This window comes from Wyeomyia smithii, chromosome 1 (assembly GCF_029784165.1).
Source record: "Wyeomyia smithii strain HCP4-BCI-WySm-NY-G18 chromosome 1, ASM2978416v1, whole genome shotgun sequence".
Classification (NCBI taxonomy): domain Eukaryota; kingdom Metazoa; phylum Arthropoda; class Insecta; order Diptera; family Culicidae; genus Wyeomyia; species Wyeomyia smithii.
Genome location: NC_073694.1, coordinates 20842762 through 20857205, shown reverse-complemented (window position 1 = coordinate 20857205; position 14444 = coordinate 20842762). Strand labels below are relative to the sequence as shown.

General features: G+C 43.0%; 1 protein-coding gene across 4 annotated transcripts in view; it reads left to right on the top strand.

Annotated features, from left to right (window-relative positions):
- The window catches only part of LOC129732592 (transmembrane protein 94), a 31040-nt gene extending 17514 nt beyond the window's left edge, over nucleotides 1-13526 (top strand). For all 4 annotated transcript variants that reach the window (XM_055693871.1, XM_055693795.1, XM_055693705.1 and 1 more), the window contains 3 exons: nucleotides 10692-10788; nucleotides 10849-13133; nucleotides 13197-13526. In XM_055693871.1, coding sequence (XP_055549846.1) covers nucleotides 10692-10788; nucleotides 10849-13133; nucleotides 13197-13269 — 2455 coding nt within the window. In that variant the 3' untranslated portion in view covers nucleotides 13270-13526. The remainder of the gene's footprint in view (nucleotides 1-10691; nucleotides 10789-10848; nucleotides 13134-13196) is intronic.
- Nucleotides 13527-14444: the final 918 nt, after the last annotated feature.

Here is a 14444-nt window from a genome sequence, read left to right as displayed (position 1 = left end):
TCGATAACTTAGTTAAACCAGTGTCAGCTGTCTAGAATCACCAAATTTGGTGTTATTTGCTATATAAGACCAAAGTATGATGCCTCGTGACCAATTATTTTAGAACAATAGAACAAAGGTCATTTATCTTCCCTTTGTTTTACAATACGACGCTTGGAGCTTAAGAAAACAACTACCGATCGCGACGAGAGGTTGCTATCGACTGTGATAGTTTTTGTTCTTTTTAGCCTCAAGGCACTCTTTTCTGCTTCTAGTTGCACATATTCGTACAACGGCAGCAGATGAAGAATTGCATCAAAAGCTTTTGACGGGGTGCTTTTCATTGCTCCTGTTATAGCAATGCACGCAAGTCGTTGAACTTTATCTAGCTTTGTTCTAGCGGTGGACTTTTTGGTTTTTGGCCACCATACTAACGCAAACTAGTCTAGTCTGTCTTGTCCGAACGAACAAAATACATGCGCAAGAAAGTTTGCAACACTAAACAGTTTCGTTACCTTGTGTGAACTTGAGCTGTATATGAGCTGTCATGAATAACTTTTTCATGACATCTATGAGGCTGTTAGAGTAAAAAGAGAGAACAGTTATCAGTATAGTGTCACACTGCAGTCATTTTCCGAAGCTTGACAGGAACAGTGGCAGGACAGGAATGGTCGGGTTTCGCTCCCACTATACCGTAAAACGGGGCGAATAGAAACAGTCTGCGATATATCTTGCAGTGTACAAAAAATACTAGAATGTGTAAAATGAATATGGAAGCTTTAAAACATGGGTCTTGCCTCCCTTTATTAAGAGTGTAACGTCCATTTTGATACAATGAGTAATTCATTGTTTTGTTAGAAAAAAATGTTGCATGTTTCTATAAAGCAATCCACGAGACAGTTGCGATCAGCTGATTTCAGTCTGTTTTCAATTTTTGACAGCTATATGTATGTTCGATCGGTCGCAACATGAATTCAATCCGGATCCAAAGCATGAAAAAAAATGTTATCCGATCGGTGGCTCTAGTACCGCGAGTGCCAATCCTTCATACAACAATAAAAAATTATATTGGATATTATTGCCGACATTAAAAGATTTCGTTTTTCGTTATGTTTTGTTTTGCAGCCTGAAAACCAACAACAATAACAAACGTACAAGCAGTGAAACATCACCCGTGGATTGCCTTATTCACCCCGCAATAGGGCGAATAGAAACACTCGCCAATAAAATACGTTTTCCTTGTTCTGATGGAAAATTCTAGTTTTAATTTGAAGAAAACAGAACAATTGCATCATATTTATTGATTTGAAGGGCAAGAAAACGATATAAAATATTAAAATAGTGGAAATGTTCGGTTTATTACTTCATGTTTGTTACATTTCATTCATGTTCCGGTCTGGCATCTTCCGGTGTTTCATCTAGGATAAGACATCCCGGAATATTTTGTCTGGGTGGAACTGAAACCTCGATCCATACCTCTCGGGTCAGTCCATGTCGAGCATCATGCAGCAGATAAATCAGAATTTCATCACGTTTTTGGCAAGTAGCGTGGTTGTCTACTGGATTGAAGTCTAACGGTAACATTTGATTTATCACAGAGTAGTTGATTCTATATTTCGTAACCGCTTGACAAGGAAACAACCTTCATGCTTAAAATCTCAACAGCTTCAGGCGGAGTGAATACGTTTCTGGACTTTTGAAGTAGAATACTTCTCTCAGGAAGTTCGGCTACATAGGGATGTGAAATGAAAATCTAAAACCGGAAAAAGTGAAAAATATGTCCAATTTCAAATGCTAATAAATCGGTTAGTATTCGATGGATTTCCTTCGTTCTGGCAGCAATAGATTGGAAAATCTTCCAAGATTCTTCCCAAATGAAGAGAATTGTAATTTTATTATTCAAACTATTGTACTATTGAAAATAGTCAAGCCTTGTCAAAACGAAAACTTCGGCCTCTGATTGGTCGTTATATGATTGCTTCCCAAGCACGGTCGACAGAATCATATACCTTCCAATTGAAAATATGCTATTTGGCCTATATAAGAGCCTGTTTTAGCCGAAGCCGCTCATAATCATACAACAAGTCATCATTCTCTGCTAGCGTGTTGAGCAGTACAGTTGTTTATTTTCGCTCCGTTCACTTTGTACGTTCGTTCGTAAGTTTTTATTTTCGCGTTGGAAACCGACGCTACGGTGAACCCTGACATGGGTAAATCGAAAACCGGTTCTAGTACGGGTAAACGGCCTCGACCTGGAAATGCCCCCGATTCGGCGGCTAAAAAGCTTTTGGCCAACAACAGATTTGCTGTCTTGGAAAACTCCACGGACCCCGAAATAGTGAAAAAAGAGAAAATTCCACCCTTCTATGTGAAAGGATTTCCAGAAGGTCTTCGTGAAGCAATTGTCTTTTACATCGAGAAAGGACTGAAATGCACTATCCGTATGTGCACTGACGGCTACAAACTGATGGTTCCGGCATTGAATCACTACAAGGCGGTGCAAGTAATACTGCAGCAGCGTAAGGTGGAATATTTCTCCCATGACATTGAAGCAGAAAAACCGCTCAAGGTTGTTCTCCGTGGTCTTCCAGACATGGAAATTGACACTCTGTTAGAGGAACTGAAGGTAAATGGACTCAAGCCAATACAGATCCATAAGATGTCACGCCACAACAAGACTCGGAAGTACCGCGACCAATTGTACCTTATCAACCTGGAGAAAAATTCAACATGTTTGGCGGATTTGCAGTCCATTCGTGCCCTTTTCCACATCATTGTGGCCTGGGAGCGCTACAAACCAGTTCATCGAGATGTGACCCAATGTTCCGATTGCCTGTTGTTTGGACATGGGACTAAAAACTTCCATATGGCCTCCCGCTGCATCAAATGCGGACAAACGCACGCACCCGACGCCTGCCAATTGATGGAAACTGCCGATCCTGTCTGCGCAAATTGTGGAGCTGATCATAAGGCCACCAGTCGTACCTGCCCAAAGCGGGCGGAATTCATTGAGATCCGCAAAAGAGCCTCAACCAACAACCAACCCGGTCGGAGAAAAGTCCCAGTGCCAGTGAATAACGAACAAAATTTTCCAGTCATCACATCACGACGTGCAGTCCCAGTGCTTCCACCTCTCCCACTGAATAATCGGCTTACAACCTCGTTTGCCGATGTCGCAGCATCGAGCCGTTCCTCGCCTCCCCCGGGGCTCCCAGGGCTTACAACTCCTGCCACTGGTATGAAGTTTACCTGCACAGACGCCGAAGAAAACAACGCAGATTCCCTTCTCACTACAGAAGAGTTCGTGCATCTCCTGGCCGAAGCATTCGCAGCCCTTCGCACCTGTAAAACCAGAGCTGAACAGCTGCAAGCAGCAGTTTCCATCCTCACCAAATATGGCCCGTGAATGCATCAACATCGCTAACTGGAACGCTTGCTCGTTAAAGAGCAAAGCCATCGAATTCGCTGATTTCCTCAACGAGCGGACTATCGACGTAGCTATCATCACCGAGACACATCTAAAACCTGGCGTCAACATCTACCTCCCCGACTTTCGAGTTGTTCGGCTCGATCGTACCCACTCAGCGGGTGGAGGCGTAGCCATCGCGTTGAGGAAGAACATCTACTGTAAGCTGCTGCCCAGTTTCAACTTAAAAGTCATCGAAGCGGTTGGGGTCGAGGTTTCTACCCCTGTCGGCCCTATTATTATCATAGCCGCCTACTGTCCGTCGCAAGTCAGCTCAAGGAACGATTCATCCTCTAATCTGAAACAAGATCTCGTCAAGCTTACCAGGCATCGGCAAAACTTCATCTTGGCTGGTGACCTCAATGCCAAACATCAAGCCTGGGGCAACACTCGAAGCAATCCAAATGGCAAAGTCGTCCACAATGACCTACAAGCATCTTCGTACATCATCCTGAGCCCAGACTCCCCCACCCGGTTGAGTCGCTCCGGTGTCCATTCGACTATCGATTTTTTCATCACCAACATGGCAAACCTTTCAAATCCGATCGTCTACCAGGAACTGAGCTCCGACCACTTTCCAGTGGTGGCCGAAGTGGGCTACTCCGCCAATCGATTTCGTGCTCGTCGTCGCAACTACCATCGTGCTGACTGGCCACGGTTCCAGCAGTTCATCGACGCCAACATCCGCTACAACATCGAGCTTGAATCGACGGACGACATCGATCAGTGCTTGCAGATCATCGACGAGGCTCTATCCTTAGCCCGTGACCAACACATCCCTGCTTCTGACCTGGTGAGTAACACTCTGAATCTAGACAGCCTAACTAAATCTTATATAAGACTTCGTAACACAACTAGGCGCCATTTTCAACGTACTGGCCTGCCTCACTTAAAGTCTTACTGCAATCGTCTTAATAAAATCATTAAGGCCCGGTTGGTGGATCTCAGAAACAAAAGCTTTGAAAGTCATATTCGCTCTCTCCCAGATTGTGCAAACCCCTTCTGGAAATTAACTAAACTTCTGAAAAACAAGCCGAGACCTGTCCCTCCTCTCTCCCATTCTGATCAACAAGCTGGCCAAGTTCAGCTAATAACACCAGCTGAAAAAGCTAATGCACTTGGCCAGCATTTCGTAAATTCTCACAATCTTGGTCGTTCCCTGGTGAGCCCCTTTGAGCCTGATGTGGCAGCTACAATGTCCAGAATCGCTGTGACCCCTCTAGTTGTCCCAGAGGAATCTATAATTTCTGCAGACGAGGTAATGGCAGCCATCAAATCATGTAAAAATATGAAGGCCGCGGCTCGAATTGAAAAATTTGAGCGTTGACTTCTTTCATCACCTCGCAAAGATCTTCAATAAGTGCTTGGAACTTGGCTACTTCCCGTCCCGTTGGAAGGTCGCCAAAGTTATCCCCATCCATAAACCTGGGAAGGATCCCACTGACGCTAAAAGCTACCGGCCCATTAGCCTCCTTTCATCTATTTCAAAATTGTTTAAAAAACTGATTCTGAGACGTATACTAGAGTTTGCTGATCAGAACAACATCTTCCTTAGAGAGCAATTTGGGTTCAGGAAGGGGCACTCCATTGTGCACCAGCTCACCCGGGTAACGAACATTATCAGGCGGAACAAGTCTGTTTCCAAAACAACTGCCATGGCGTTGTTGGACGTTGAGAAAGCGTTTGACAACGTCTGGCACGATGGTCTTGTTTATAAGCTGCATCGGTGCAACTTCCCGATCTTCCTTGTGAAAATCATCAAAAATTATCTGTCGGGTAGATCATTTGAGGTCTGCTTGAACAACTCCCAGTCTGATACATTTAATGTTGATGCTGGGGTCCCCCAGGGTAGCCTTTTGGGTCCTATCCTCTTTAACATCTCTACGTCAGACGTTCCTCCCCTTCCGGATGGTGGTGTACTGTCCATGTTCGCGGACGACACTGCCATCATGTACAAAGGGCGAGTGATCCGTTCGCTGACTAGAAAACTTCAAGCAGGCCTGGATGTTCTATCCGGCTTCTTCAACAACTGGAAGATTTGCATCAATGCGGCTAAAACACAGGCCATCTTATTTCCCCACTCAAACTCACGTCGACTTGTTCCGCCTGACGACGTCAGGCTTAAAATTAATAATTCACCCATCGAATGGTCGAGAGAGGTGGGATACCTCGGTCTTGTTCTGGACAGCAAGCTTATATTCAGATCACATGTGGAAAAAACATCAATCAAAGGCAACATCCTAATTAAATCTTTATACCCACTGATAAACAGAAAATCCAAACTGTCCCTGAAGAACAAGCTTGCTGTCCATAAAATGATTATCCTGCCAGTATTAGAATACGGTTTGCCAATCTGGGAGAGTTGTGCCAAGTATCACCATGATAAATTACAGGTTATCCAAAATAAGATCCTAAGGATGATCCTTAACAGTCCTCCAAGAACGCGTAATTCTGAGATCCACCAACTAGCCGGTCTAGATACACTTTTGGTGCGCAAACAGGCAATTCTGTCTAGATTCAGGGATGCTTGCCAGAGGTCAGTTCACGAGGCAATTCGATCTTTGTCAATTTAGTTTTTAAGATAGTATTAGTTAGGTAGGTTATTCAATTTTATTTAAATTCATAAACTTACCGTGCCATTAAGGCAAAGATGTAAAATTAATCTTCAAGATAATTTAAAAAACCAATCTAAATGCACTACTACGAAAAAAGATGACGAGCCTTTAGGGCTGACCAATTATCCTGTCATAAATTATACCTCTGTAAACAATTTCAAAAATAAAAGACAATTCAGCAGCGAAGCCGCTCATAGTAGTTCTGAACAGCGACAACAGCAGTCATCCCTTAGCAGCAGCAGTAGCAGAGCAGTGGATATCAGCGTTAGCTGTGGAGTAGCAATGGATACCGCACTAGTTGCAGCGGATCTCAGCATCGATAGCAGCTGGACCAGCTGATGCAGGGACAGCGGATACCAATGGCAGCGTATAGCGGCCACAACTGTGGCATGGCTACGAATAGCGTAGCAGTTGCAGCGGGTATATCTGACCATGAAGCATTTATGCAATAATTGAATGAAAATTTTTCAAGGCTACTAAATGTTTTTGGAAGAGCATAGTGAATGGTTATTAATAAACTGCAACTGAGGTTTGATGCTGGCAAATGCACAACAATGTGATGTTTATTACGATTTGTTGATACTGTGCATAACAAGCGGTATATACGAAACAAATCCGATTTCAAACAGAAAATCTCGGTACGTTCTGCTCACGATGCTGAGTCTGTTTTAGAAAATTCACAACACTTCATTAACAAGGATGTAGCGCCTTGAAGAAGACGGTTATGGTTAGACATCACAGCAGAATTTCGACCTTTATACTCATGTCTACGATCGGCAATATCAAACACGCAACAATTTACTTCCATGCGACACGGGGACGGGAACATTTTCTTCTTCCAAGCCGCACAAAACGACACAATACATATTATAGCTTAATGAATTGCCTTAATGAGAGCTCTATCGGTCGGAGAAAATCTGAAGGAACTGAAAATAAACTGAAATGAAGGAGATGTATTTTTCGTACATGAGTATTACGCCATAGGAAATAAAATTTTTCGAACGTTGTAGAATGGTTTAACTGGAAACAATTTAGCCACTGAAGTTTAATGCTGCTGCAAATGCACAGCAGTGTGATGTTTATTACGATTTGTTGATACTGTGCTTAACAAGCGGTATATACGAAACAATTCCGATTTCGAAATGACTGACACGTAAGCAGCCAAGTTATCTTTCTTGTAAAAGTATTCTACTTCAACCTTGCGGTCGTGGCTTAGCACACAACCCTCCTGTGATTTTTTGTTGCTAAGTCCTGACCATGATGAGCTGAAAATGCACAAAACATGTTCCAGACATCATTTTACGTATAAAACATCAAAGCATTTTTCAAATCCACATGTTTTAGTACAAAAATATCAGCTACGGCGTTGTTTCTATTCGCCCCGTTAATCTGCTAACCGCGAGTTTTCCATGAAACATAGGTAACGGGGTGATGAATTCCTTACGGCAATCCTTTATTCACTGTGAAAAATTGAAATGCTTAACTACCGACCCAGTATATCACACGAACAAGTTCTAAGTGGAGCAGAATGGCTTCCACAGACAAAGTTTCTTAGGTACTCAGAAACGTTCAGAATTCGAGCCTACATTTTGCAAACCAACAGTAGTGCTGCTAACCCATAAATGGGTTTGCAGGACTTGTTAACTGTGTAACTATCCAAGAAAATATTTTTTGCATGGTTTTTAAATATAATCAAAGACTTAAAATCGCATTTTTCAAGTTCGAAAGTTTTTGTTTCTATTCGCCGCGTTTTACGGTAACGTCCCTGTTGAAAAAGGACTGATCTTTTTGACGACGTTTCGATGTTGCACGATAAACTGGCCAATTATTGCGATAACCACGAGGTGTAACTTCTGCTATTCCAATAATACCGATGTGTTTCGTTCCTTCTTTTCGCATCTCAACCCTCAGTTCGTTGAAGGCATTTATTTGCTGTTGTATCAAATCGGCAATCTGTTTTTAGAATTCAATTTTGAACTCCTGTAGCGAAGCACCCTCAGTGACGCAGTTTTACATCCAAATAATCCTGAATTAGGGCAAGGGAACCAGAAAAGGGCAAAATCCTAGGCCAAACCTAAAAATGCTAAGAGTCGGAGAAGAAAAACGCCGAGAGTCAGAGTTTTCTGTATGGTTTTAACTTTTCGCTCGAAATTGCCGAAAACATCTCAGAACTGTAACACTTTTATGCAACATAACAAAAAAAAAAAAAAGAATATCACCATGCTACCTAACAAAGGGTCACAAGAGGTCCGGAAAATTTTCCTGAGTTGTGCTGTGGAGCACAATAAATTTAGTGAGGTTTCAAAATCGTTTTATTTAGGTTTTGAAGTAGAATACTTCTCTCAGGAAGTTCGGCTACATAGGGATGTGAAATGAAAATCCAAAACCGAAAAAAGTGAAAAATATGTCCAATTTCAAATGCTAATAAATCGGTTAGTATTCGATGGATTTCCTTCGTTCTTGCAGCAATAGATTGGAAAATCTTCTAAGATTCTTCCCAAAAGAAGACAATTGTAATTTTATTATTCACACTATTGTACTATTGAAAATAGTGGAGCCTTGTCAAAACGGAAAATTCGACCTCTGATTGGTCGTTATATGATTGCTTCCCAAGCACGGTCGACAGAATCATATACCTTGCAATTGAAAACATGCTATTTGGCCTATATAAGAGCCTGTTTCAGCCGAAGCCGCTCATAATAGTTCTAGACAGCGACAACAGCAGTCGTCCTTCCTTAGCAGCAGCACTAGCCCTGTGGTTGGTCACTACGTCTCAGGAGCAGCGCGGTTCTTCTCAGCGTGTGTCGCCAGACTGCCATTATTCCCCCCGTGTTGGGGCAGCATGAAGATTGCCATCAGGAAATCCAATTTTGAACAGCAAAATGCCTTTTTCAAGGCAAATAAACAAGTCATTGAAAGTTAATAATTTTTGACAACGCAAGCAAGCATTCTGTGTTGGATCTTAGCAATTTAACTCTGTCGCACCCTTCCATTGTACTGAATGTGAAATAGCTTACACAGTGCATGTTGTCCGTGTATCTTAATTCCCCCACTGTTAGGGTAGTTCAAAGGTTGCGATCAGCAACCGATTTTGAACCGCAAAGTGCCTTTTTCAAGGCAAATAAACAAGTAATTGAAGGTTAATAATTTTCTGGCATCAACACAAGCAGACATTCTGTGCGGGATGCAATCAAATTCTGTTGTAGTTGTCTAATTTTTACTTTATTTAGTAAACCCTCACTGTGGGGACAGCGCGAAGGCTGCGATCAGCATAACCGACTTTGAATAACAAACTGCCCTGTTAGAACGCATTCACAAAGGCAGTTAGGTCTCTGCCATGGTGAATGCGAACGCGAGCGATGGGGCGAGAAACTTGCCGTAGGTAAATAAACGACTCTTTACGGCTGTTCGGCATTCTGGATTTTGGCAATCAAAACTTCTGCTGACTGTCTGATTTTCAGTGTGAAAACAGCCTTCACCTTTGTTATCAGAGTGCCTGACTACGATTTGGTAATATTGTTTGAGTTTAATGTTCACAAAATTTCACAATATTCCTGTTTCTCCCATTCAATAAAACAGGTAATACGATGCCTTCGTTTCAACTTGCGTACCCACAACTCCCGCTATCGGTGTAACACAGAGATGCAATCAGCGTCATATCCGATTTTAAATTCAACAACAAACTGTCTTTTTCAGGACAACCAAACAAATTAATTGAAGATTTAATATTTTCTCGTTCTGCGCTTTAACCAAAAGTTAATTATCTTAATTTGAATTCACATGTACATATACTCTGACTGTTGAAACTTGTTTGCGCCGCAAAGAGTTTCAGTGAGGTCGTATTTATATGTGCAAACTTGAATTGAGTAGAACTTCAACTTCATTTGCACAGAATTTTCAATACTGCCAATGAGCGGTCAACATTTATTTGCTTGGAAAAATGACTGACACGCAAGCAGCCGGGTTATCTTCCTTGTAAAAGTATTCTACTTCAACCTTGCGGTTCTTGGCTTTGCACTCAACCCTCTTGTGATTTTTTTTTCACTTTATCATCAATATATTGGAATCAGCTCCTTTTGTAAGGTGTTAATAATTTTGTGTGCTCTAATTTTGGGCTGATGTTTTATTTTTTTATTAATTTTGTATTTAACAATGTTTGTTATTTTTTTCGCAAGGTTAATTTACACTGACTTTATTGATCATTTTACGCGATCTTAGATAATATTTTGAACTAGCGATGTTGTAGATTCGTGCATAAATATCTGTAAAACGTCTTTATCCTTCATAAAACTGAAAGAGAACATAAATAATTACAAAACAATCACGTCAGTCATCAAGCGTTCATTGTAAAAACAATCTCTGTTGGTGTCAAGTTATCGATTTCAGAACATCTTAATTCATTCCTAAAAGTTCCAGTTCGTCATTCATGCTCCTTATACTCAGCATTTTTGAGTAAAAAGCTTTCACGAGGCTAAGGTATATTATTAAAAATCTTCATCCATTCGTTTTACCACACATTGTTTGATTTGCTTTGGCAATTTTCAATCGTGCCCCGATTTTGTTTACTGATTAAAATATCTTACTTACTTTACCTTAAAATATTTCATGACACTCAAATTTTAAACTTAAAGCCGCTGCCTGTGTGAGTTGGCCCGCCAAATTGGCTTCACCTCACATGCACGGGACATCTTCAACTTGGAAGGACAAATCTCCAGTTATCGACATTTGGTAGGTTTCACTTCCAATTTTCCCTAACATTCTACTAATTTGTTTCTTCCATCATTCCAGCAACCGGACGTCGTCCGTCGGGATATCAAGTTCGCCCGAGCACTGCAGCTGGCCGCCAAGGTGAAGGTTCCCTTCCCGCACTCGCTGTCGGTGGTGATGCGCGAGACGCCCGGAGGATCGCTGCAGCTGCTCACGCAGGGGACGGCCGATATTGTGCTGGACAGCTGTGATGACTACTGGGATGGGCATGATCTGCATCCGCTGACGGAGAAGGAACGCAAACGGGCACAGGATTTCTACCAGCGGAGTGCCTTGACGGCGTACTGTACCGCGTTCGCCTATAAACCGTTGCGGCATGGAATTACGGGGGCACTGTCTGGTGGGATGGATAGCGAGGTTGCCTACCTGGAGCTACCACCGGAAAGTAAGAATCATCGAGATGTTTGTAGGCGAGATAATTCGATCGATTACGACCGAGGAGGAGCGCCTTTGACGCATCATTCTATCAGCACAGATTCGCTGTTGTTCAGCGAAAATAAGGACGAAGATATTTCCGATGTAGACGGATGCTACGATATGCAGTGCCATCAGGTGTTTATTGGGATGATTACGATGCAGTATCAGGCGCAAACGGATATTGTTCAGCTGATCGAACGTTTGGAGCGAGCATGCATTAGGTTTGTGCACTTCAGCAAAGAGAACGAACTTAGATCGAGGGTGTTTTCGGAAAAGATGGGTCTGGAGTCGGGTTGGAACTGTCACATTTCACTGCTTAGTGATAACGATAGTGCAATGCCTTCTCCATCGAAAAACTTCGAGTTTAAGTTGCATGCTTCCACCTCGAATGGTCAGCAATCGGAGGTAGAGGAGCAAAATGAGTTGAATAAATTGCTTCCCAATTTAGAGGCATCAAAGGCGCTGAGCTCGTCGGCTCCGGGGGCAATCTCTAATCCGGATTCAAACCTTCTGGATCCCCAAACGGGTCAAAATCAGCGGGAGCCTTCGATGGAACGTTCAATCAATAGTTACGAGATGAAAGATCTACGACATTCGCAGCGACAGCAGAGAAGAAATTCTCAGGACTCGGCCCTAGATTGTGCTGCGCATGACGACAACTGTCGGTCGTTGAGCTGCCTTACGGATAGCACCGAGCAGAGTGCCCCCATCAACTTCGACATGTCCAATCGAGCGAAACTTCCGCGAGGAATCGAAAATATACGTCCACATTTAGAAAATGTGGACAACGTTCCCCTGCTGGTCTCTCTCTTCACCGATTGTTCCGCAGAGGCCACCAGAGAGATGCTAAAAATCATGCAACAATACGGAGAGATTGTAGTCTGCTTGGGCTCCTCTGCCTCAAACTCCAATCCGGAAATTTTCCTCCAGGGTGACTGTTCAATCGCTATCGAACCGCTCTATCCTCAGGTTTGTCAAGATTACCCCGCGTACACGGAGTCGAACATCTACAACAACCGGGCCAAGTTGAATCCACCCAACCAGAGCAAACTCTTCCGATCGATCCCGGAACCGGTGGTTACCGTATCCCCCATCTACCTCAGCCGATTGTTGAACTCGATCTCGTGCTCGATCGCAACCTGCCGGGACGATCCGATTTCCATTGTAGCCGTCATAGAGCTTTCGCGTCGCTTTCTCCAAGGACTTTGGAGCTGTATTCAGTTTTGGGCCTGTTGTGGAGTTTCCCTAGCGGTAATGAACACCGTCACGGCAATCCTCTCGCTGCCGCCAATGATTCTGCCCCATCACGCCCTGTATCTGATGTGCTTCGCAGTACCCCTGATCTGTTTGTCTCTTCTCCGGATCGACGTCGATCCGGCAATCATGAAGCGTGCGACCGGTAAAAAGCAAACTTCCCTGGATTCCCGACTGATAGTTTTCGTCATTTGGTGCTATGGCATCAAATTCTCGCTGGTCGTGCTGTTCATGGTTATCTCCTACTGCTCCTTCCTATCGCACCCGATCGAGATTTTCGCCGACGAGGACGAAGACGACGACCAAAGTGACGTACCGGAAAACTTCCAAAACGACCTTGCGGTCGCCCGTAGCTTCATCCTGCTCGGGACAATCCTACATCTCGTCATCGTCTCCGCATCGTTCGTCCACCGCGACTACACCTGCTTCCGGCGCAACCCGCTGAGCAACCTGTGCTGGGTTTCGGTGGCTGCCGGTCTGCTGCTGTTCCACACGTTGATCATCGTGCTGCACATCTGCACCGACGCGTACTACTGGGCCGAGATGGAACGGGTTTGGCCGATCGTGCTGTTCCTGCTGTTCACGACGGTGCTCACGTTTGCGCTGACCGAGTTCTTCAAGTGGGAGGAAATTAAGTACTAATTTAACCCATTCAGAAAAAAAAAATTGGAATTAATGGATTTTATTTTTATTTTCAGAGTTAACAATCGATACATTCGACGGGCGCGGCTAGACTTTGGCACCAAACTGGGCATGAATTCTCCATTCTAGAAACCTAAAAAATTTAAGACAACGCTGTTGTACGGCTGCTGAGTGTGCTTGTTTGTGTCCGTGTGGGCGCATTAAGCTGTGTACCATTTTGCGGGTGTGACTTATATGTAGATAGTTTTTTTCTTCGCCGCTAAGTTTTGTCCCCCTCAATGACTTTCTTCTACTTTACTAATTACTGCTATTAGCTGCAGTATGCGTCGCAAAAGCTAGGTATGTTATTTTCATTTGAAAATATATTTACGAAAGTCTTCTTTGAAGCGATTTAGACTGAACTAGGCAGGAAAGAAATCACCATAAATAATTATTTATCTTATTTTAGACCAATTTTTAGAAGTTTGGCTTATTATTCGAGATATTTAGTATATTTATTTTGTGCTGAGACTAAGTCAAGCAATTTGTGACTGCAGAGTGTAGACCACAACGCGAGGCGGCTAGCGACAGGTAGAGCCAATACTCCGAACATTCGCGACTGGGACACATCGCACTTTGATACCGATGTATTTGAGGAAGTAATTAGAAGAGAACACGAAGATGGGGAGTGCCAGCAGAATGCTGATTAACTAATTGCTATACTGCCGTTCCAAGCATAGTTGTCCCATGTTCTACACAAATCTTATGCACGCTATTCAAGCTATTTTGACGAAATTTCAAACCAGTTTTACTCTGTTGGACATAAACCCACCAACACGTAATAGAGTGTGTACAGAAGAAAATATTGCTGCCGTATCAGCCAGTGTAGTGGAAGACCGTGAAATGTCAATTCGACGCCGTTCGCAGCAATCGGGCTTGTGTTATTCGACTACATGGAAGATTTTACGAAAGGATCTTGGTGTAAAGCCTTACAAAATACAGCTCGTACAAGAATTGAAGCCGAACGACTTGCCGCAGCGTCGAATTTTTGGTGAATGAGCCTTAGAACAACTTGCCGAAAATCCACTTTTTTACCGGAAAATTGTGTTCAGTGACGAAGCTCATTTCGGGAAATGGATTACCGTGGTTGTTATAAAGAGTAAAAATTACGTTCTTTATTTTGAGTAAAGTTAGACGTGCATTTTAAGTCCTTTATGAATAACCATAATTTAGCGTGTACTTGAGAACGTCAGCGAATAAAATAAACACATCATTGTTGTTTTGTCATCGAACCCAATAAAACACGAGTTTTATTACATGGTGTC